Here is a 25,390-nt window from a genome sequence, read left to right as displayed (position 1 = left end):
TCCCTTGGCTGTAGGTCTGTCCTGTCCTGGTCACTATCTCGGCTGGGTGTATATATCAGTCCTGTCCCCTGGCTGTAGGTCTGTCCTGTCCTGGTCACTATCTCGGCTGGGTGTATATATATCAGTCCTGTCCCCTAGCTGTAGATCTGTCCTGTCCTGGTGAATATACCAGCTGGGTGTATATGTATCAGTCCTATCCCCTGGCTGTAAGTCTGTCCTGTCCTGGTGACTATACCAGCTGGGTGTATGTACCAGTCCTGTCCCCTGGCTGTAAGTCTGTCCTGTCCTGGTGACTATACCAGCTGGGTGTATGTATCAGTCCTGTCCCCTGGCTGTGGGTCTGTCCTGTCCTGGTCACTATCTCAGCTGGGTGTATGTACCAGTCCTGTCCCCTGGCTGTGTGTCTGTCCTGTCCTGGTGACTATACCAGCTGGGTGTATATATCAGTCCTGTCCCCTGGCTGTGGGTCTGTCCTGTCCTGGTCACTATCTCAGCTGGGTGTATGTACCAGTCCTGTCCCCTGGCTGTGTGTCTGTCCTGTGCTGGTCACTATCCCAGCTGGGTGTATGTACCAGTCCTGTCCCCTGGCTGTAGGTCTGTCCTGTCCTGGTGAATATACCAGATGGTTGTATGTACCAGTCCTGTCCCCTGGCTGTAAGTCTGTCCTGTCCTGGTCACTATCCCAGCTGGGTGTATGTACCAGTCCTGTCCCCTGGCTGTGGGTCTGTTCTGTCCTGGTCACTATCCCAGCTGGGCGTATGTACCAGTCCTGTCCCCTGGCTGTGGGTCTGTCCTGTCCTGGTCACTATCTCAGCTGGGTGTATGTACCAGTCCTGTCCCCTGGCTGTGGGTCTGTCCTGTCCTGGTGACTATACCAGCTGGTGTATATATATCAGTCCTGTCCCCTGGCTGTGTGTCTGTCCTGTCCTGGTCACTATCCCAGCTGGGTGTATGTACCAGTCCTGTCCCCTGGCTGTTGGTCTGTCCTGTCCTGGTCACTATCTCAGCTGGGTGTATGTACCAGTCCTGTCCCCTAGCTGTGTGTCTGTCCTGTCCTGGTCACTATCTCAGCTGGGTGTATGTACCAGTCCTGTCCCCTGGCTGTGTGTCTGTCCTGTCCTGGTCACTATCCCAGCTGGTGTATGTACGTGTCCTGTCCCCTGGCTGTGTGTCTGTCCTGTCCTGGTCACTATCCCAGCTGGGCGTATGTACCAGTCCTGTCCCCTGACTGTGGGTCTGTCCTGTCCTGGTCACTATCTCAGCTGGGTGTATGTACCAGTCCTGTCCCCTGGCTGTGGGTCTGTCCTGTCCTGGTCACTATCTCAGCTGGGTGTATGTACCAGTCCTATCCCCTGGCTGTGTGTCTGTCCTGTCCTGGTCACTATCTCAGCTGGGTGTATGTACCAGTCCTGTCCCCTGGCTGTGTGTCTGTCCTGTCCTGGTCACTATCTCAGCTGGGTGTATGTACCAGTCCTGTCCCCTGGCTGTGGGTCTGTCCTGTCCTGGTCACTATCCCAGCTGGGTGTATGTACCAGTCCTGTCCCCTGGCTGTGGGTCTGTCCTGTCCTGGTCACTATCTCAGCTGGGTGTATATATCAGTCCTGTCCCCTGGCTGTGTGTCTGTCCTGTCCTGGTCACTATCCCAGCTGGGTGTATGTACCAGTCCTGTCCCCTGGCTGTGGGTCTGTCCTGTCCTGGTCACTATCCCAGCTAGGTGTATGTACCAGTCCTGTCCCCTGGCTGTGGGTCTGTCCTGTCCTGGTCACTATCCCAGCTGGTGTATGTACCAGTCCTGTCCCCTGGCTGTGGGTCTGTCCTGTCCTGGTCACTATCCCAGCTGGGTGTATGTACCAGTCCTGTCCCCTGGCTGTGGGTCTGTCCTGTCCTGGTCACTATCTCAGCTGGGTGTATATATCAGTCCTGTCCCCTGGCTGTGTGTCTGTCCTGTCCTGGTCACTATCTCAGCTGGGTGTATGTACCAGTCCTGTCCCCTGGCTGTGGGTCTGTCCTGTCCTGGTCACTATCCCAGCTGGGTGTATGTACCAGTCCTGTCCCCTGGCTGTGGGTCTGTCCTGTCCTGGTCACTATCTCAGCTGGGTGTATATATCAGTCCTGTCCCCTGGCTGTGTGTCTGTCCTGTCCTGGTCACTATCTCAGCTGGGCGTATGTACCAGTCCTGTCCCCTGGCTGTGGGTCTGTCCTGTCCTGGTGACTATACCAGCTGGGTGTATGTACCAGTCCTGTCCCCTGGCTGTGGGTCTGTCCTGTCCTGGTCACTATCCCAGCTGGATGTATGTACCAGTCCTGTCCCCTGGCTGTGGGTCTGTCCTGTCCTGGTCACTATCCCAGCTGGTGTATGTACCAGTCCTGTCCCCTGGCTGTGGGTCTGTCCTGTCCTGGTCACTATCTCAGCTGGGTGTATGTACCAGTCCTGTCCCCTGGCTGTGGGTCTGTCCTGTCCTGGTCACTATCTCAGCTGGGTGTATGTACCAGTCCTGTCCCCTGGCTGTGGGTCTGTCCTGTCCTGGTCACTATCTCAGCTGGGTGTATGTACCAGTCCTATCCCCTGGCTGTGTGTCTGTCCTGTCCTGGTCACTATCTCAGCTGGGTGTATGTACCAGTCCTGTCCCCTGGCTGTGTGTCTGTCCTGTCCTGGTCACTATCCCAGCTGGTGTATGTACCAGTCCTGTCCCCTGGCTGTGGGTCTGTCCTGTCCTGGTCACTATCCCAGCTGCTGTATGTACCAGTCCTGTCCCCTGGCTGTGGGTCTGTCCTGTCCTGGTCACTATCCCAGCTCGGTGTATGTACCAGTCCTGTCCCCTGGCTGTGGGTCTGTCCTGTCCTGGTCACTATCTCAGCTGGGTGTATATATATCAGTCCTGTCCCCTGGCTGTGTGTCTGTCCTGTCCTGGTCACTATCTCAGCCTGGTGTATGTACCAGTCCTGTCTCCTGGCTGTTGGTCTGTCCTGTCCTGGTCACTATCCCAGCTGGGTGTATATATATCAGTCCTGTCCCCTGGCTGTGTGTCTGTCCTGTCCTGGTCACTATCTCAGCTGGGTGTATGTACCAGTCCTGTCCCCTGGCTGTGGGTCTGTCCTGTCCTGGTCACTATCTCAGCTGGGTGTATATATCAGTCCTGTCCCCTGGCTGTGTGTCTGTCCTGTCCTGGTCACTATCTCAGCTGGGCGTATGTACCAGTCCTGTCCCCTGGCTGTGGGTCTGTCCTGTCCTGGTGACTATACCAGCTGGGTGTATGTACCAGTCCTGTCCCCTGGCTGTGGGTCTGTCCTGTCCTGGTCACTATCTCAGCTGGGTGTATATATACCAGTCCTGTCCCCTGGCTGTGGGTCTGTCCTGTCCTGGTCACTATCTCAGCTGGGTGTATGTACCAGTCCTGTCCCCTGGCTGTGTGCCTGTCCTGTCCTGGTCACTATCCCAGCTGGGTGTATATGTAACAGTCCTGTCCCCTGGCTGTGGGTCTGTCCTGTCCTGGTCACTATCCCAGCTGGGTGTATATATCAGTCCTGTCCCCTGGCTGTGGGTCTGTCCTGTCCTGGTCACTATCTCAGCTGGGCGTATGTACGAGTCCTGTCCCCTGGCTGTGGGTCTGTCCTAGTCTACAGCACAGCTGGGCAGGACTTGGCTTTGCATTCCTATTGTTGCTGTCATGATCTATTCTCGGCTGAGTATTTCAGTCTGTTGGAGTTTGTCATGGATGTCACACATGAGCTGCTGGGCTCTGGGCTGTGCTCTGGCCCCAACATGGGTGAGTGACTGAGAGAGATGAGGATAACCTGAGTACTGCTGAGTACACGGTACGATAAGCTGTCAGATTTTATATATAACGATCCTATCATTAAAATCTGACGTGTGGTCGTTATCGACCAACTACTGTCGTCTGTGCAAGCAGGCAGACCTGGTCGATATCGACCATGATAGCCTGCTTACTATAGTGACCCATGAACGTAGTTTGCGGGTCGTTATAGTCGTTAAGAGTTTACTGCATGTGTTGGATGAACATACAACACATGCAGGAAGATCAACAACGATCGTCTGATCGTTATCTGATCGTTGCCATCGTACCGTGTGTACGCAGCATAAGACCAGCGTTGTGTCAGACACACATAAGGGTATATTCACTAAAGTGAGAGGTTTTTTTTAAGTGGCGTTGTTGCCCATAGCAACCAATCAGATTCTACTTAACATTTATCTAGCACCTTTAAGAAGTTAATAGCTAGAATCTGATTGGTTGCTATGGGCAACATCTCCACTTCTAAAAACTCTCACCTTAGTAAATATACCCCATAGTATTGTATTACCCTCTGTTATTAGGATGTGAGCCTCTGCTATGGACTATTGTATCTTCTGCCTTAAGGTTACTGTCTGTAGAACTTATTAATGAGCATCAAACCTGTGTCCTTTATACAGTGTATTACACAGAAGATCACACTCTACTGAGTGACACTTTGTAGCCAGTGACCAGGATAATAACATATAACACTGTTGTATCATCACATGTGGCTGATCTGTGGCAGAGACCCGTGTAGTAATCATTGGCTGGCTCCGTAGTACTGTACTATGCTGGACGGTTACTTATTGCTCTGGGGCCCCCGATTTACTGTACAGAGCAGTAAAAGATTTGGGGGCATATGTACTATAAGTTTATTTTAAATCAATGTAAATCTATCTAAATCGATGTTGTGTCTCTGGGGCTAAATCACATGTTTAAAAAAATGATCTGTTAGTGAACATACCCTTTGAGTTAGACAGAGCCCCCCAGATGGTAAAGTATCCGCTGAATAGTGTATTAGTGCTACCACCGAATCATACATACATAAATGTGTATAATTAGCAGCACATCATCATGGAACGCACTGTGCAAAACAAAAATAGGGATCATTAATAATGTAGCACATAATACATACAATAATAACACCAACAGCTTATCTGCAGGAACAGATGGTGTAGATAGGAGTCCCCTCCTTAGTTTGCAGGGTGGGGCTATACTGGGCCACTGGATATCCACATTCGCACAGAGCTGCAGGAGGGGGACCGTAGGGAGGAAGGTGCAGTATAACTTTTGCGCTGTTAGGGGTCGCTGAGGACTAGAGTTGGGAAACACTGTTGGTGTTGGGAACTGGGGTGTATATATATATATATATATATTGTGGCAGTATATATATATATAAGTATTGTGGCAGTATATATATATATATATATATACTGCCACAATACTTAATGTATTGGCTCCTCTATACAAAGGAGGTTGTCAGCGTTATGCCCATACATATATACAGAACAGCAAAAGAAACCTATCACCTGGCTGAGAGCGATTTGGGATCTCAGCCGTCAGAATACCGAAGCCGACATCTTGACAGGGTTAGGATACCGACACATGTCGGTCGGTATCATAACTCTCCCCATCTCCCTACCCTAACCCTCCCTCCCCGGTGCCTGACTCTAGCCTCCAACTAGTGCCTAAACCTAACCTCCCCCTCCCCGCACCCTAAACCTAACTATCCCCCCTAGTGTCTAACCTACCCTCTAGTGCCTAACCCTCTCCCCAACCCCGCTACTTACCTTCGGGATTCCCGGCGCTGGGATTCTGACAGGTATCGGGATTCTGGCGCCAGCATTCTGACCGCCGTAATCTCTGCAGTCGAGATATTGACCGCATCCCGTAAAAACTATAGCCTTAACGTGAATGGGACCTAGAAATGAATGGGTCATACACTAATTGGAGAGCACAACATTAGTCTAATCACTTGTGTTACCCCCCTGTGTACTTAATGTGAGAAGCCACAAAGCAAATGTACGCAGACAAAAGTATCAAAGCAAATGGATACGGGCATATAGAATAGGATGGGATTTATTTTACCATGACACCAGGTGTCAGTATGCCATTGTACTGTGACCCTAAGTGTCAGCGTGTCATTGTACTGTGACCCCAAGTGTCATTGTTCTAGGACCCCAGGTGTCAGTGTGCCATTGTTCTGGGACCTCAAATGTCAGTGTGTCATTGTTCTAGGACCCCAGGTGTCAGTGTGTCATTGTTCTGGGACCCCAGGTGTCAGTGTGTCATTGTTCTGGGATCCCAGGTGTCAGTGTGCCATTGTTCTAGAACCCCAGGTGTCAGTATGCCATTGTTCTGGGATCCCAGGTGTCAGTGTGTCATTGTTCTGGGATCCCAGGTGTCAGTGTGTCATTGTTCTAGGACCCCAGGTGTCAGTGTGCCATTGTTCTGGGAGCCCAGGTGTCAGTGTGTCATTGTTCTGTGACCCCAGGTGTCAGTGTGTCATTGTTCTGGGAGACCAGGTGTCAGTGTGTCATTGTTCTGGGATCCCAGGTGTCAGTGTGTCATTGTTCTGGGACCCCAGGTGTCAGTGTGTCATTGTTCTGGGAGACCAGGTGTCAGTGTGCCATTGTTCTGGGAGCCCAGGTGTCAGTGTGTCATTGTTCTGTGACCCCAGGTGTCAGTGTGTCATTGTTCTGGGACCCCAGGTGTCAGTGTGTCATTGTTCTGGGACCCCAGGTGTCAGTGTGTCATTGTTCTGGGACCCCAGGTGTCAGTGTGTCATTGTTCTGGGACCCCAGGTGTCAGTGTGCCATTGTTCTGGGATCCCAGGTGTCAGTGTGTCATTGTTCTGGGACCCCAGGTGTCAGTGTGTCATTGTTCTAGGACCCCAGGTGTCAGTGTGTCATTGTTCTGGGAGGCAAGGTGTCAGTGTGTCATTGTTCTAGGACCCCAGGTGTCAGTGTGTCATTGTTCTGGGAGACCAGGTGTCAGTGTGTCATTGTTCTGTGACCCCAAGTGTCAGTGTGTCGTTGTTCTGGGACCCCAGGTGTCAGTGTGTCATTGTTCTGGGATCCCAGGTGTCAGTGTGTCAGTGTTCTGGGATCCCAGGTGTCAGTGTGCCATGGTTCTGGGATCCCAGGTGTCAGTGTGTCATTGTTCTGTGACCCCAAGTGTCAGTGTGTCGTTGTTCTGGGACCCCAGGTGTCAGTGTGTCATTGTTCTGGGAGCCCAGGTGTCAGTGTGTCATTGTTCTGGGATCCCAGGTGTCAGTGTGTCAGTGTTCTGGGACCTCAAATGTCAGTGTGTCATTGTTCTAGGACCCCAGATGTCAGTGTGTCATTGTTCTGGGAGCCCAGGTGTCAGTGTGTCATTGTTCTAGGACCCCAGGTGTCAGTGTGTCATTGTTCTGGGAGACCAGGTGTCAGTGTGTCATTGTTCTAGGACCCCAGGTGTCAGTGTGTCATTGTTCTGGGAGACCAGGTGTCAGTGTGTCATTGTTCTGTGACCCCAAGTGTCAGTGTGTCATTGTTCTGGGACCCCAGGTGTCAGTGTGTCATTGTTCTGGGATCCCAGGTGTCAGTGTGCCATTGTTCTGGGAGCCCAGGTGTCAGTGTGTCAATATTCTGGGATCCCAGGTGTCAGTGTGTCATTGTTCTGGGACCCAAGGTGTCAGTGTGTCATTGTTCTGGGAGCCCAGGTGTCAGTGTGTCATTGTTCTGGGATCCCAGGTGTCAGTGTGTCATTGTTCTGGGAGACCAGGTGTCAGTGTGTCATTGTTCTGGGACCTCAGGTGTCAGTGTGTCATTGTTCTGGGACCTCAGGTGTCAGTGTGTCATTGTTCTGGGATCCCAGGTGTCAGTGTGCCATGGTTCTGGGATCCCAGGTGTCAGTGTGCCATTGTTCTGGGACCCCAGGTGTCAGTGTGTAATTGTTCTGGGACCCCAGGTGTCAGTGTGCCATTGTTCTGGGAGACCAGGTGTCAGTGTGTCATTGTTCTGGGACCCCAGGTATCAGTGTGTCATTGTTCTAGGACCCCAGGTGTCAGTGTGCCACTGTTCTGGGATCCCAGGTGTCAGTGTGTCATTGTTCTGGGAGACCAGGTGTCAGTGTGTCATTGTTCTGGGACCCCAGGTGTCAGTGTGTCATTGTTCTGGGACCCCAGGTGTCAGTGTGTCATTGTTCTAGGAGACCAGGTGTCAGTGTGTCATTGTTCTGGGACCCCCAGGTGTCAGTGTGCCATTGTTCTGGGACCCCAGGTGTCAGTGTGTAATTGTTCTGGGAGACCAGGTGTCAGTGTGTAATTGTTCTGGGACCCCCAGTGTCAGTGTGTCATTGTTCTGGGACCCCAGGTGTCAGTGTGTAATTGTTCTGGGATCCCAGGTGTCAGTGTGTCATTGTTCTGGGACCCCAGCTGTCAGTGTGTAATTGTTCTTGGACCCCAGGTGTCAGTGTGTAATTGTTCTGGGAGACCAGGTGTCAGTGTGTAATTGTTCTGGGACCCCCAGTGTCAGTGTGTCATTGTTCTGGGACCCCAGGTGTCAGTGTGGCATTGTTCTGGGACCCCAGGTGTCAGTGTGTCATTGTTCTGGGAGACCAGGTGTCAGTGTGTCATTGTTCTGGGAGACCAGGTGTCAGTGTGTCTTTGTTCTGGGACCCCAGGTGTCAGTGTGTCATTGTTCTGTGACCCCAGGTGTCATTATTCTGGGACCAAGTGTCAGTGTTTCATTGTTCTAGGACCCCAAGTGTCAGTGCGCCATTGTTGGGCCCCTAATTTATGTGTGTTATTTTATTAGGGCCCCATGTGCCATTTCTCTGAGACACCAGGTGTCAATGTACCAAGGACGCAGTTCCTAATAGAGTGTTTTAAACATCTGACAGTCACGGTACCCCAAAAACAGATCCTGGGGCCCCACCAATTTGTTTTGGAAATGGTCTGAAAGCCAACAACTCGCTGCCATTGCTAACAATAGAATTGCCCTCTATATGTCTTGAAAAAAAATGCATGATTTATATTTGTGGAACTTACCTGTTCGGTTGTAGATGATTAATGTCCCCCTTTCCCTTTTCTCTTTTTAGGTATCTTCACATTTAATATGTACAACCTTTCTCCAGCCTACGCTTGGTAATCATACCCAATGTCCTAGAAGGTGACTGGCCTGATCATGGATAGCCCGCCAAAGCTAGCTGGAGAAACCCTGATTGTCCATCACATCCCACTCGTGCACTGCCAGGTGCCAGACCGGCAGTACTGTCCAACTTCCAGTAGACCCCACTCATACAGCAAGAATGACCTTGGAATCACCAGAACCACCTCTCTCCCAGAAAGGGACCTATCACAGGCTGACTCATTGGTGTACAGCAGCTTAATCCAAGCTTCTGAGCCAACAGTGAAAGGTAAGGATAGCACGAAGGAGGAGGACTGGCAGGGCTCCATTACTAGGAAGCGCCATAACCCATTCCTCCTAAACGATGAAGATGAAAACAGCACATCAAGCAGCAGTGACAGGGAAAAGTCATTCCATCTCCACAGCACATTTGGTGGGCCGAAATCAGGATTTCAGTTTCAGGATTTATCCTTGCCGCCATTCCACCTCCATGACAAACCACCCATCGTAAAGCCATGGATATTGGCCAGCAGGTCAGAACTTGTGGATGGACAAGAAGAGAAGACTTCACCTGATGACTTCCAGAAGAGTAGCAATGGCAACCCAGGACCATCGACAGCTATCATAGAGGACCAGGCTTGGCATCATCACGGTGGTCCTAACTTCTCTTTAGATTGGAATCAGAGTTCCGACCTGGGAAACCAGGACTTTCTCCAGAGCAGAGAATGCACCTGTAGTGGCTCAGAGCCACTGAGGCACTGCAGATGCTACAGTGCCTCCAGCCAGTCGGAAATGGACCAGCAGGTGAGTTATGTGAGTGACTCCTCCTGCAACAGCTCAGATGGCATTCTGGTTAATTTCAGTACCTTATATAACAAGATGAATGGGCACCCTAGGTCCAACCTGAATTCTGGGAGCCTCTCCTGTGACTCTTCATTTTGCAGCCACCCAGACACGGGTGCATTTTACCTTGACCTGCAGAGTTCACCCACAGAATCTAAGATGTCTTGTGACTCGCACGTTCAAGAAGCCTCTGGAAAACCATGTGGGTGTCACCACCACTCATCGTCACCTGTACTGGATGCCAACTGTAATTCCTACCATCTTAACTGCGACTCAGTGGCGTGTAATGGAGAGAGCTCAGACCTAACTTCCTGCTTTCAGAGCCAGGCCAGGCTTGTGGTGGCCACCCAGAATTACTACAAATTGGTCACATGTGACTTGTCATCTCAGTCTTCTCCCAGCCCCGCAGGTTCCTCTATTACCAGTTGCTCAGATGACCAGACCAAAGGGAGTCCAGTGCAGCCAACAGAGTATTTTCTTTTCCAGCAGCCACAAACCAGTTCAGACACTGATGATCCTAAACCCCTAATAGAAAGATCAAAGTCGGACACAATTGAGGGGCAAGTTTATGTCAATGTATCACCACCAAATTTTAATACAGGTAGACAACGATCTCGGAGTTATGACCGCAGCTTGGACAAAACCCCTTCTAATCGACTAGGCTCACTGGAACGTATGATGAGTTGTCCGGTCAAATTAAGTGAGGGTCAGGCCGCACACACCCAGGGATCCTCACCCAAGAGAGTCACATCATTTATGGAATTAGCCAAGAGCAGGAAGAAGAATGGATCCAGCCCCCCATTTAGATCCAGCGGGGACTCTTCTCTGGAGGAGGAATACCATCATGACAGCAGTCGAACCTCTAATCGTGGAGAATTCAGGAGTCACAGCCTTCCACCCATGTCCTTCTTGCATTGCATGAGTCGCACATGTGAGGGCTGCACCAGTGACAGTGTGGAACCTAAGGCCCCAAATCCAAATCCCACTCCTAACATTAACCAGGCCTATGGAACTACTGGTTTAGGTGTTGATCAAGCCTTGATGTGCAACCTCCTGGATTCCGCGGCCCCAGGACTTAGCTTCCTCCAAAGAGATACAAGAGTGAAAGGAGATGGTGAGTAGACATATGAGCATAAATGTCCTTTACTGTCCTTTTGTGTTGTCAAAAATCTGATGTGCAGATAAGTCAATTCTATTTTATTTATTTAGTCTTTCTAGTACGCCGAGCTTTCAGAAAGGTACAAGAAGTTATTATTATTATTATCCTTTATTTATATGGTGCCACAAGGGTTCCGCAGTGCCTTACAAAGTACATAAACAAATGAGCACACAAGAAATAGTTATTAACAGTACAGACAATGCAGGTCAAATACATGATTTATAAACATTGCTGCATAACACTTAAATAAGCAACAGGGTGTCAGCAACCAAATGTTAGGTGCCGTTGTAAATTAAAATATAAGTAAGGGAAGGAGAAGCAGGTGAGGGAAGAGGGCCCTGCTCGTGAGAGATTACATTCTAAAGGGGAGGGCAGACAAACAGGTGACACAGATGGGCTAGATTGTAAAGAAAGAACATGGAGTAGTGGGTTAGGATGAGCGCTGGAAAGCTTTGAGGAAGAAAGAGGTCTTGACAGCCCATTTGAAGATTTAGGAGCCAAGAAGCAAAATTATCAGGGAATTATGAGCTAAGGCCAGGAGGACAAAAAAAGGCAGCTACTCAAAGAAGTTGGAAGAGGCGAATATCATGAGCATTGAATGGAAAGAATGAAATGAAGAGTTTAGAAGGTAAGAGTTGGTGGGAGTGACTAGACGATAGAAGTACCCTAACACCAACACTGTGGCAACCTCCAGGCCAGGGAGTGTGAAAGAATGTGAGGCCCCCAAAGGAGACAGCTGCAGGAGAAGTGGTGTCAGATGGGTGAATCCAGGATTTGGTGATGGCTAGGAGATTCAAGGGGTTGGAGATGAAGCTGTCATGGACGGGGACCAGTTGATTATAGACAGAACTGGGTTTCCAGAGGACACAGGAGAGAGGGACAGAGTTAGGAGGATAGAAAAGAAGGAGATTGTTTGGGTTGCTGTAGTGTGGGGTTGAGACTAATTTAGAGCCGGGGGATAAGGAGGGTGTGGGTATGTGATGGGCTTCAGAATGTGGAAGGTTGACAGCATGTGGTGGGCAAGGTGGAGGTTTAGTGTGGTGTGGGTGAAGAGGAGAGGTAACTTGGAGAAAAGAGGGTTCAGGGCTTAGTGGTGGAATAGCAGGACCATGGTGGAATAGGAGTGAATAATAATGGAGATATGGTGGAGAGTACTGGATGGGATGAGGGGAGACAGAGGAGAGGAAGGAGGGAGGAGAAGGTGGAGGAGACTATTGAGGGATGAAAGAGATGGGAACTGCTGGTACAGGAGAGAATGATGTAGCTGCTGAGTGAGGGGGGGAGCAGAAGAAAAGAGAGACATAGGAGCATATTCAATTGGGTGCGAGGTTTAGCAAGGAAAAAACCTTGCGCCCCTCGTGCCCAATTTTGGATTACCACCTGTATGCGCGCTCCCGATACCCGCGGTATCCAATTCAAAAAAAGTGGTTATGGAGTTTTCAGCTCTGAAAACCCCGCGCCGCGTAAAAATAAATAAATAATTCTCCACTTACCTGGCTGGGGGTCTCCAGTGGTCTCTGCGACTCCCGGTGGCTTCCCCTCCATCTTCTCACTGAGCAGGTGGCTGCAGGGAGTCCCGGGGGCTGCGGGGAGGCACAAGGGCTGCTGGGAGATGTACACTGACACGGAGGAGGGGCCCACACACCGAGGGTCACTCACACAACACTCATACACACATACTCAGTCATACAGACTTACAAACACTGACACACACTGACATACTCACCGCTGCTGCAGGAGACCGGGTCCCGACCATGGATGCAGAAGACACAACTTCGAAAGGTGAGTATTACAGACTAATTAAGCTAATTGGAAATTTCCAATTGCTTAATTAGTCATTAGGAGTGGTGCCGCCAGGGTCCCAGAGCATTTCCCAACCTTTTTTCCTAAAATTGTGGATTTTAGGAAAAATTGGTCGTGCTCTGAAGGTGCGCAAAATAAAAACCTCTCAGTGCTCAATATAGGAAAAAACGGGCACCTAATTGTATAGCAAATATCCCGCACCTGCAGTAATAACCTCGCATGTGCAGGATTTTGCTTTTCTCGCCCCCAATTGAATATGCCCCATAGTGTAGATGTGGGAATTGGGAGAGAAACGGCAGTAGTAGTGATGAGAGTGCAGGAACAGTGCAGTTAAAATGCCTAAAAATCAGATAAAAGGAAGAACAGTGCTGGTATCTAGATGTAAAGGCACAACTGCAATAATATCTAATAAACAAAATGAGTTTGGAGCTGTTAAAGTTGCAGGACTTTAAATTTAGGATAAAGTATTCTTAAAGTTGTATAGGTGTTAAACAATGGTAGATACTACAGTGGCATAGAGATACATTGACAGTAGTACAGGAATGATATAAACAGTGTAGAGTCGAAAAACATTCATGCAAAAATTAAAGTGCAGCAAACTAACTGCTAGTTGCTTGCAATGCTGAAGCAGGGTGTTGGTAAAAGGTGTGTCCAGGTTATAATGAAAGCTGGTGGCTGAGTTGCAGGGTATCCAGAAGCTCAGAAGATCCTTTTCAAATGTTTCAAAGTTGTAAAGAGTTCTTTTTAAATGTTGTCCTCCTGTGTTCCTCCTGTTTATCTCCTGTCTAACTCTTTAAATTATGCTGTACATGTAATACCACTTAGAAAAAAACCTGCTTTGAAATAAAACTTATGCAGCCTGTACCCTACTAAATATATAGTAAAGCATACATGTGTAGTAACTGATTGCACCCCCCATCCCCCTGTAACCTCACCCACACTAAATGCAAGTCATAAAATTCAAAAACAAACAGACCCTAAACAGCATCCCATGTATCTAGGAGTTAATATATAGTTATATAGCCAGACCTTAAATCACTCTGGATTATGCAGATATTATTTAATGACAATATACCTAGAATATCAGTATATTCAAACAGCGCTGGTATTTCTATATCAGATGACAGGTGCCGATAGATCTTTTACCTGCAAGATGAGAAGGGAAAATCAGTCATAGCATCATCCCTCACTGATTGCAGAGGATAAAGCTAGTAAGATTTACTGTCTAACTCTTTATATTATGCTGCGCATGTAATACCACTTAGAAAAAAACACTTTGAAATAAAAGCCCTGCAGCCTGTACCCTACAGGTGAATATCCACATTTAGTGCCGTGACGTTCCCATAGAGGTCATAGACATCGTTCATCTGGTCACGCAGCAGCAGCCATGTCCCAACACTGCACTCTGATTCGCTGGAGTATTACAAGGCTGTGTCAACCTCCAGGTGTTGTGATACTACAAGCCCCAGCATGCTTTGTCACCTAGCTGATAGCTGGCAGGGTATGCTGGCACTTATAGTTTCACAATACCCACAGAGGCGCAGGTTGCCCAGGACTGATGTATCTTCATAACTTACTGATGTGAGTTTTGATGCAGTCTCCTCATTCAGGGCCCAGATCACAGATTTATTATTTATTTATTTATTAACAGTTTCTTATATAGCGCAGCATATTCCGTTGCGCTTTACAATTGGAACATTAATAGAACAAACTGGGTAATAACAGACAGATATATAGGTAGGAAGGCCCTGCTCGCAAGCTTACATTCTATAAGGAAATAGGCACTGATACACAAGGATAGGTGCTATATATATTGCATTTTGGTCCAGCCAGACTGCAGTGTTTCTTGGTTGGCTGCATGATCCAGTCACACAGGAATGTCAGCCAAATGTCATGAGGATGTGAGAGAAAGACAATGTGTGAGATTGTGTGTGGACTGTAAAAGGGGATGTAATTAGACATGGAAGCTATGAAGGTTATGTGGGCGGTTCTGGAATCTAATAAGCTTGCCTGAAGAGGTGAGTTTTCAGGGAACGCTTGAAGGATTGGAGACTAGATGTAAGTCTTATTGTGCGTGGTAAGACATTCCATAGAGTGGGTGCTGCCTGAAGAAAGTCCTGTAACCGTGAATGGGAGCAAGTAATGCGTGGGGATGAGAGACGCAGATCTTGTGCTGAGCGGAGAGGTCGGGTTGGGAGATATTTTGAGATGAGTGAAGAGATGTATGTTGGTGTGGTTTGGTTTTTGGCCTTATGTGTAAGTAAAAGTGTTTTATATTGAATACGGTAGAAGACCGGCAACCAATGGAGGGACTGACAGAGAGGGGCAGCAGACGATGAACGTTTGGCAAGGAAGATAAGCCTTGCATCTGCATTCATAATGGACTGTAATGGCGATAGCCTGTTTTTAGGAAGACCAGTAAGGAGACTATTGCAATAGTCTATGCGGGAAATAATGAGTGCATGGATCAGAGCTTTTGCAGTGTCTTGTGTGAGATATGGTCGAATTTTGGATATGTGTTTTAGATGTATGTAACATGATTTTGAGACAGATTGAATGTGGGGAACAAAAGACAGTTCAGAGTCAAGGATGACACCTAGGCAGCGAGCTTGTGGGGTGGGGTGGATCGTCGAGTTATCAACCGTGATCGAGAGATCAGGTTGGTAACTGTTCTTGGTCGGTGGAAATATAATTAATTCTGTTTTAGAAATATTAAGTTTCAGGTGGCGAGATGACATCCAAGATGAAATGGCAGAAATACATTCAGTGACACGGACCGATACAGATGGAGATAAATCTTTGGAGGATAGGTAGATTTGAGTATCACCTGCATACAAATGGTACTGAAATCCAAAAGAGCGGATTAGTTTGCCAAGAGAGGCGGTATAGATTGAGAATAGCAGAGGACCTAAGACAGAGCCTTGCGGTACTCCAACTGATAGAGGTTGCGAAGAGGAGGCAGAGCCAGAAAAATGAACAGCAAAAGAGCGATTAGATAGGTAGTAAGACCTAGGGATTGTAGTGTTTGTATGAGTAGAGAGTGGTCAATAGTGTCAAAAGCAGCAGAGAGATCTAGAAGATTTAGGAGTGAGTAATGGCCTTTAGCCTTGGCAGTGACCAGATCATTTACTACCTAAGTCAGTGCTGTCTCTGTGGAGTGTTGGGAATGAAAGCCGGACTAAAGTGGGTCCAATAAGTTGTGTGAGTTTAGAAAGTGTGTGAGGCGAGTGTAGACAAGTCTCTCAAGCAGCTTGGAGGGGCATGGGAGCTGGGAGATAGGACGGTAATTTGAGAGAGTGTTGGGGTCAGATGTGAACAAATTGGACGCAATTGCACTTGCACTTGTGTGCATGGAACTAAATGTGGATATTCACCTGTATGTGACTGCTCCACCCCTATCCATCCACTTGTGGAAGCAGCTACCACCATTATCAGCGAGCACTTACACCAGCGCTATAGGTGGAGCAAATCATCAGTCAGACGGATCTCCACGAACGCAGACCTCTGCAGAGGCGGCAGCACTGCCTGCATGCACACGACACGCGCTTATCACCACTTATCCAAAGTGCGAACACCCCCATTACCACCCAGTTACACCCACAGCTACAGAGCGGGCACAATGCTAAAACTTGCGAGATGCCATCTCTCCATTAACCCCCCCTGAGGGCGTCTGTTTACATGTAATCTGTGCCCTCAACAGCGAATTTCTTCCTCTTTGTTTTTGTACCTAGTGATTGTTACAGTCCTAGGACACTGTAGAACCCCCGTGTGCCCTCTCAGCGGCTCCTTTTCTCTGAGTGTTAGTTTACTGTCTTTCCGCAATCCAAAATTCAAATAGAGGAGCCACACCAACTGCCAGTGAGTCCCGGCCGGCGCTGTCTGGCAGTGTTTGGGGTGGCAGTTGGTGTGACTCCTGTATTTGAATTGTGGACTGCACTGCACCCACACCTCTGAAGTCGCCACTGTTTGGTATCATTCAGTAAGTCGACATTTACTATATCGACATTCATATAACGTCGACCCCAACAGTGCAGAATGTTACGATGTCGACATGGTGGAAATGTAGACAGTGGATTAGGTAAGATCCGGAGCGTCGGCATCCCGCACCCAATCCAACATGCATGGACCAGTCCCTATGAGCAGTGGATTCAGCCATTTAGTGGGGTGACCCAATACTTATAAGAATGTAATAAAATCGATTTACTAGTGACATCAGTGAGGGTTTAGATACATTTTGCCCTGGGGCGTTTCTAGAGAGGAGGGGGCCCGTGTGCAGTCTCCGACAATGGCCCCCTCCTCTCCGGCCGGAAGCCGGCAGCGCACTGAGCTGTGCGCGACCAGCGCCGGAGTTATAGACTCTGGGCACTAGAGTGTGCCCAGAGTCTATAGAGTATGCACAGGTCACCGGGAAAATGGCCGTGGGGGCCATTTTACCTGTACTGCGCATGCGCAAACGATGGGAAAATGGCCGTCGCAACCATTTCCCAGTCGTTTTACAGCATCGGACCCCCGCGCATATGTGGGACTCCGAAGAGGTAAGTAATATTATGAGTGCAGGGTGTGCGGTGCGGGGCCCGTGTTCCCCGCACACCCTGCACCCATTATAGATACGCCCCTGATTTTGCCTCATGCCTCATTGTTGTCACCAGCTCCATATAAACTGAATATTGGGTCAGCCAGCTAAATGACTGCCGTTGTATATATATATATATATATATATATATATATATATGGGGGCTACAGATGTGTATTCACTCATCTTTGCTGCCATCGCGCCAAACAGCCCCTCTCTGCGCGCCTGTTCCTGTGAGACTCTGCTAGCGCCAGGCGTCTTTTTTGTGTCTAAGTCGCAATGCTATCCAGGAGACTGCGCTGATTCACTTAAAATACGCCCGACACCAGCAGAGTAGCACAGGAGCCGGTGGCGCACTCACGCCAGGCGTAACGCGCTGCTTTGTTTATGGAGGCTAGATGAGCCAAGGACACATCTGTATGTCAGGTATATTGGTTATGTTATGAAATATGTTCTGTCATGGAAACTCCTATAACTCCTTAGAAAGCAAAAGGTACTGTATTTTAATAAATGCATAATATAGAACCCATATAGCTCAGGTATAACAGTTACCAGAAGCCGCATCCCTGGTCAGCGTATTGCTAAGTCCTGCACTTTCTGTGTAGCAGATCCCTGGAACGTCAGGCGCAGGAAGAGCCGGTCTCTGTGTGTTTTATCCATCAGTCATCTGACAGCTGTTTGTGTCATTAGAGAGCAGGAGCCGCACCCCAGACAAACTCGTCTTATTAGCTTCTCTGGTGACAGATCGTTCCGCAGTGACGCATTACAGCACGTGCACCTCTGTCGTACACATCAAGGGCCTCAATATTCAGTATTAATATTGTCTTTTATTTATATTGCAGCACAAAGTGTCCGCTGTGCCGTAATGGGATGATGAAACATAGAAGCATTTCAATATAACACAGTAACTGATCAGAAGGAATAAAAATGTATCGGTCTGGATCTCAAAGAACCACCAACAACCGAATCTAGGGGTTTCGAGTCGAACTTAGAGCCTGATTCACTACAGATCACTATTGCGAACGCAGCTGCGATTACGCACGCAGACCCACTGCGAAAATATGCTAATAACTGCAATCGCAATGCTGTCGCAGCCTAACATTGGTACCATCAAGTAACATCGGAGCCTCATGCACAATTACACATGGTCAGACCTTACTTCAGAAATTGCTAGCCTTCCTGTACGCAGTGAGAGCTCAGGCTGTGTACGGCATCGCATCGGCTTATTCATGCACGCCCCTGTAACGGCGTTCAAATGCACTGACACGCCTGCATTTCCCCAGCCATCCCCCATCAACATCCCCAAACGCTCACTTCCTGTCAATCACTCTGCGAAGGGTCTTCGTGGTCTTTGCGAACACAGTGATGCCTTTGCGCACTGCGATGCATACACATGCACAGTACGCAGCAATTGGCCGACTGCGTGCGTAATCGCAATAGTTATCAGTGATGAATCAGACCCTTAGGGGTAAATTTACTAAAGGTTGATTTGGCATTTTGAGTGATTTGAGGTGCGATTTTCATTCGATTTGTATTCGATTTTGATTATTGGTATTTACTAAAGGACGAATCGACTTTTTAGTCAAATCGGCCTCAAATCAACCATCGGAAAAACATCGGTACTTTTAGATAGCCCAACACACAAAACCCTTCTTTACTATCATTCGATTTGAAATCAACCTCAAAATCGGACTTCAAATCCCCAGTAGAATAGACCTGCTTCATGCTTTCGATTTGAGCATGAGCAGGTCAGATTGACACAGATACATGCAGACATCAGTGAGATATATCTGACTGGAAAAAGTAATTAAACAGTTAAAAGTTAGAAAAAATTTGATGTGAGCCCCCCCCCAAATTAGAACCAGCCCCGGACTGCTCAAACCCATGTCTGGTTGACTAAGTACAGGGATAAAAATGACGTAGGGTCTCCCTGTACTCAGTGCAACCAGCACTGGGCTATGGGAACCAAGGCTTGTTCTGGATTTACAGGGAAAAATTTGCGTAGGGTCTCCCTGTAAATCACAGAACCAGCCCTGGACCCTTTCTAAAGGGGGACTGATGCCACAGCCAGGGGAGCCCTATCACCGGGTATTCCAGCCGCAGCATCAGCCCTGACCGCTAGTCAGCCCAGGCCAGGGATCCCAGGAGAGTTGGAGACCCCTCCAATAAAGGGGTCTCCCTCTCCAGGGCACCCCTAGCCTAGGCTGATAGCCCGGGGCTATCCCCACCACCCCTGGGCGGTGGGTGGCGGGTTGATTGTGTTAGTGATGTGTAAAAATAGAAGCATTAAAACATTGTCTTTCCAGTAGAACTGCAGATCCCAGCAAGCCTCCCCCGCATGCTGGTACTTGGAGAACCACAAGTACCAGCAGGCGGGGCATTAAGGGCCCACTGGGACCTGTACTTCACCTGCAAAGAAATATTGAAAGAAACACACACACACACCTTACACAGTATAATTTAATACATACATACATATATACATACACACTCACACATACTCACCTATATTACCTCCAGTGGTCCCCTTGTCCAGTAGGCATCCATGGGTTAAAATAAGAAAACGAAAAACCCGACCATCGCACTAAGGAATAATCATTCTAACCAGAATGATTATTCCTTCCCGAATGAAGAGCTCAGGCGCGGCTTCCTCCTTCGAAGCTCCGTGTCTGTGCGGTCACTGGCTGAGAGAGGTCAGGCCCCGCCTCTCAGCCAATGAACGGCTCCTCCATTGTACTTAATGGTGGGAGCCGCAGGATAAACTCTAGATACCCTGCGGCTCCCACCACTGAGTTCAATGTCAGCTCAGATCTCGGGTTGAAAAAACGATCTCGGGTTTTGGAATGCATGTAAACAGGTCCAAATGACAGGATTTTAGATGTTTTTTAATTGTTTAAAAAAAATAAATAAACAGATACAAAATCAAAACCAAAACACGAAGATAATCCAGAACCAAAACCAAAACGTGGGAGTCAGGGCACATTTCTATTAAGTACATTACACAACAGGTAACCATAGTGTAAGCGCATAACATCACTATAGCACCAAAGACTGGTTAGCACAATAAGGGGGAATCAGTCCGACACTCGATGACCCAGTGTAGGGACGAGCAAACAGTGTCAGAGTCCCTATAGGGACATGGCGGCATGGACAATGCTAGGGGGAGGTCAGGAGGGAGCAGGGCCCTGCCTGCCTGTAACAGCTTACATACTAAGAGGAAGGGGGTAACAGGTGGAGAATAAACTGGGAAAGATACATGAAGTAGGGGTTGAGTAGATGAGCAGAGAGTTATGAGGAGGGCTGCTAAGCGTTACATATATAGGGCATGTGTAATACTGGGGAGACAGATGGAGACTACATAAATAGTACAGAGGATGAGGGCACATCGGGCAAAGTCTTGGAAGCGAGTGTGAGAGGAAGTGACCAGTGTTGAGGACACCCTGGGGCACATATGGCAACCCTTGAGAAAGTTGGTCAGGATGGCACCGAAATAGCTGTCAGGTTTTTGACATTGTACCTAACAGCTTAGGATGAGCAGTCGCATAGATTGGAGGTTACACTAAATATACTCAAGCCAACAGGTCCAATGAATAACATTTATTATGGAAATTAAAATATTGCAAAAGACCATAAATGTGATCTAAACAATTAAGCCATAAAATAGTATGATTAACTAACTCATACAAATATACATATGCCTACATGTAAACATTTAAAAGGTCTTCATCAAAGAGTAGGGCTCAAAAGTATAAAATCTCTCCAAGAGGAATAATGAATAAGATTTGTATTAGAAAAAATTTACCAAAATAGACAAATGATCCTTGTGGAAACAAAATAACCTTGGACTCTAGTCCTTTGTAACAGTAAATGCAGTGAAAATTAGGTGCCTGTACCCGTGTGATATACTGCTCCACCCAACCAGCGGGGAGTGACTTACAGCCTACTGAGTAGCTCCCCGCTGGTTGGGTGGAGAGGTATACCACACGGGTACAGGCACCTCATTTTCATTCCATTTACTGTTACAAAGGACTAGAGTCCAAGGTTATTTTGTTTCCACAAGGATCATTTGTCTATTTTGGTAAATTTTTTCTAATACAAATCTTATTCATTATTCCTCTTGGAGAGAATTTATACTTTTGAGCCCTACTCTTTGATGAAGACTTTTTAACTGTTTACATGTAGGCATATGTATATTTGTATGAGTTAGTTAATCATACTATTTTATGGTTTAATTGTTTAGATCACATTTATGGTCTTTTGCAATATTTTAATTTCCATAATAAATGTTATTAATTTGACCTGTTGGCTTGAGTATATTTAGTGTATGCGACTGTCTTTTGCTTTTATCTCAATTTTGTTATGAGGCTAACTACCTCAATCAGTCGCCTATAGATTGTAAAGGTTCGTCAACTCACAAGCGCCTGGGTTCCTAGCTCCTTAGGATGAGCAGTCAGCTGCCCCGGTGCTACATTGTCTCACCCCCGCCTGAAACAACCGTTACACGTTCCCCCATAAAGCGAACCCGTCACAGTGAATTAATATGATATGAATCACACAGACCACTAAATAGCCTTTGATTATTACAGAAATTGTTCAACAATTGAATTGTCTTTTATCACTTCTTTCCTGGGAATCCCTCCCTAATGCCGACATCTGCAAAGTAGAAAAACAAGATTTAGGGGCTTATTCATCAATTATTGATTATTATTATTACTATTAAAGTCCCCAAAATGTGTGTTCCTTGTTACTATGGGGCATACACTGTTACAATAAGGTGAGGAAATAGTAAGGTGATTACTAAAGCATACCTTCCGGGTTTGGATGCGGCTTCTCCAATCGGCAATCTGACAGCACAAGCGCAGGTTAACACAGGTAGGCTAATGGGTCCCAGCCTGAGGATGGAGTGTTTTTGCAGGGATGTAGTTAGTATGCCGGCCGTTGAAATCCCGGCATTGGAAGCCCGACCCGGGACTAAAGATAGGCGTTGAAATGCCAACACCAGTCTGTATCCCGACACTGGAAATCTCAACAGCTGCCATCCTGAACGAGGTACACCAGGGCGCGCCTTAGCTATTAGCCGCGTGGGGGGGAAGGGGGGTTAGGCACCACTGAGGGTAGTTTAGGGTTATGTTTTGGGGGGGGGTGGTTAGAGTTATGCTTTGGGGGGGAGGTTAGTGTTAGTCACCACTGAGGAGAGGTTAGGGTTATGCTTTGAGGAGGGGTAGGGTTATGCTTTTGGGGGGGGGGGTTAGGGTTAGGCACCACTGGGTTAGGGTTAGGCACTAAGGGGGGACGGCTAGGTTTAGGCACCAAGGGGGGAGGGTTAGATTTAGGTACTAACGGGGAGGGTTAGGGTGCAAGAAAGGAGGGTTATGGGGAGAAGTGGGGAGGGTTAGTATACTTAGTCCCCTGTCGGGATACCGAGCATCGGGATACCGCTGTTGGACAGCAGGCATCCCATCCCGACCTGTATTTCATACCCAACCTGATTTTGCGGTACACACAGAAAGCTATGAGGACTGGTTTGTAATCAGTAAGAGAGGGACAACAGCAGATAATCCCTGTGTTAAATGACCTCTTTACCCTAAAATGCTGCAACCCTAAAAAACAGCTGTTTTTGAAGAATTGATCTAATTTTTCTGCTTAATAAATTGGGCTCATAATGAAACAGATAGAAATGGAAGTGTTTTTTTTTTACTAAAGATACCTTGATTTTTTAATACTTAATCCAATCCTTTAATACTATATTAGATAATGCTATATTAGAGAATACTATATTAGATAGTGCTATATTAGAGAATACTATATTAGATAATGCTATATTAGATAATACTATATTAGATAATGCTATATTAGAGAATACTATATTAGATAATGCTATATTAGATAATGCTATATTAGATAATACTATATTAGATAATGTGCTATATTAGATAATTCTATATTAGGTACTATATTAGATAATGCTATATTAGATAATGTGCTATATTAGATAATACTATATTAGATAATACTATATTAGATAATGTGCTATATTAGATAATACTATATTAGGTAATACTATATTAGATAATGCTATATTAGATAATGCTATCACCACCTTGCTATCCCCTGCCATTCTATGATCTATTCCTGCACGGTGCTGGACCCGGTGACTTTGGTCTTCCTATTATTGTGTCTATTTGTGTCTTGTATAATGAGATTGCTGGTTACCGAGTAACATCAGCCCCCGTGAGACCCCGTCTTCAGGTTACACTGTTCTCACAGCCCCAGGTATCAGACCCATCCCGGATCACCTGTATTGTATGTACAACCCGTGATGTGCATGATTTTCACCCCATGCATGGTAATTATGGAACTTATTCCATGTCTGGCTTCTCTAGGGCTGTGTCTGAGTCGGACAGGTCTCTGAGCACGGCCGCAGATAGCGTTCTTGCGCACAGCGCAGAATGCAGATGCAAATTTTTCACATTTTTGCTGATCTTCGTCCTATTCTGAGCCGTATAGAACTTGGTTGGATCTGTATTTCTGTGATATTGAGCGTTTTGGGGTGGTGACAATGCGAGCACATGGAACCGTCCTGTCTTGAGTGTCAGGGGAGTGTCGTGGGCGTGTATCAAAAGCTCTGCGCAATTCGGAGACGTCCATATGGGGAAGGGAAGCCTGATTCAGATATCGCCCCTGCTTGCAGACACATGAGCTGCCATATTAACCCAATGGTTTCTCGCATTAGGCTTTCACGGCTTTGCCTGCCACCCAAAATCAGTCTTTCTCTTTATCTCAAAGGGCTAAATTTACTATGGCACTATTCAAAGCCGTCACGTCCTCAGCAGTTTTGGCCGATGAATATAAAGGGTCAGTTATATTTAATACAAAACCGAGCATGTTTTTATTTTTTCATGGCCCCTCTAAATCCAGTGGCTGAAACAGTTGAAGACCCTTTAACCTAGTAAATTTAGCCCAAAGTCTTCCTGAAACTATAAAAAGAATGTGGCAGCAATTAGTAACGGTTATCTCTCCATTACACCTGTATTTAATGCAGAATAGAATGTGCATAGTGAGGGGATTTAACGAAAAGAAAAAAATGCAGGACCCCGAGTGCACCATACAGGATTTTCTGTATTATCCTAAGTAGGTTACTCAGATCACTAGTAGGTTTTACTCTGGCTGTACTATCACTAGTAGTTTTTACTCACTCTGTACTATCACTAGTAGGCTACTAGTCCTACTAGGCTGTACTTTCACTAGTATCACTAGTAGGCTACTCAGGCTGTACTATCACTAGTAGGCTACTCAGGCTGTACTTTCACTAGTATGTTACTCACTTTATACTATGACTAGTAGGCTACTCAGGCTGTACTATCACTAGTATCACTAGTAGGCTACTCAGGCTGTACTATCACTAGTAGGTTACTCAGGCTGTACTATCACTAGTATCACTAGTAGGCAACTCAGGCTATACTATCACTAGTAGGTTACTCAGGCTGTACTATCACTAGTAGGTTACTCAGGCTGTACTATCACTAGTATCACTAGTATGTTACTCAGGCTGTACTATCACTAGGAGGTTACTCAGACTGTACTATCACTAGTAGGTTACTCAGGCTGTACTATCACTAGGAGGTTACTCAGACTGTACTATCACTAGTAGGTTACTCAGACTGTATTATCACTAGTAGGTTACTCAGACTGTACTGTCGCCAGTAGGTTACTCAGACTGTACTATCGCTAATAGGTTACTCAGACTGTACTATCACTAGTAGGTTACTCAGACTGTACTATCGCCAGTAGGTTACTCAGACTGTATTATCACTAATAGGTTACTCAGACTGTACTATCACTAGTAGGTTACTCAGACTGTACTATCACTAATAGGTTACTCAGACTGTACTATCACTAGTAGGTTACTCAGACTGTACTATCACTAATAGGTTACTCAGACTGTACTATCACTAATAGGTTACTCAGACTGTACTATCACTAGTAGGTTACTCAGACTGTACTATCACTAATAGGTTACTCAGACTGTACTATCACTAGTAGGTTACTCAGGCTGTACTATCACTAGTAGGTTACTCAGGCTGTACTATCACTTGTAGGTTACTCAGGT

General features: G+C 47.0%; 1 protein-coding gene across 3 annotated transcripts in view; it reads left to right on the top strand.

The window, feature by feature from the left end:
- The window catches only part of RUSC2 (RUN and SH3 domain containing 2), a 101,226-nt gene that overhangs the window by 13,193 nt on the left and 62,643 nt on the right, over positions 1-25,390 (top strand). For 2 of the 3 annotated variants that reach the window (XM_088473207.1, XM_088473205.1), the window contains exons 1-2: positions 3,685-3,767; positions 8,874-10,859. In XM_088473207.1, coding sequence (XP_088329333.1) covers positions 8,960-10,859 — 1,900 coding nt within the window. In that variant the 5' untranslated portion in view covers positions 3,685-3,767; positions 8,874-8,959. Of the gene's footprint in view, positions 1-3,684; positions 3,768-8,873; positions 10,860-25,390 lie in introns of those variants that run through there. The other variant, XM_088473206.1, reaches the window with a different exon arrangement.

This window comes from Taudactylus pleione, unplaced genomic scaffold (genome assembly GCF_031769625.1).
Source record: "Taudactylus pleione unplaced genomic scaffold, aTauple2 ptg000131l, whole genome shotgun sequence".
Classification (NCBI taxonomy): domain Eukaryota; kingdom Metazoa; phylum Chordata; class Amphibia; order Anura; family Myobatrachidae; genus Taudactylus; species Taudactylus pleione.
The sequence above is the reverse complement of the archived record's forward strand: the minus strand, read 5'-3'. Positions and strand labels throughout refer to the sequence as shown.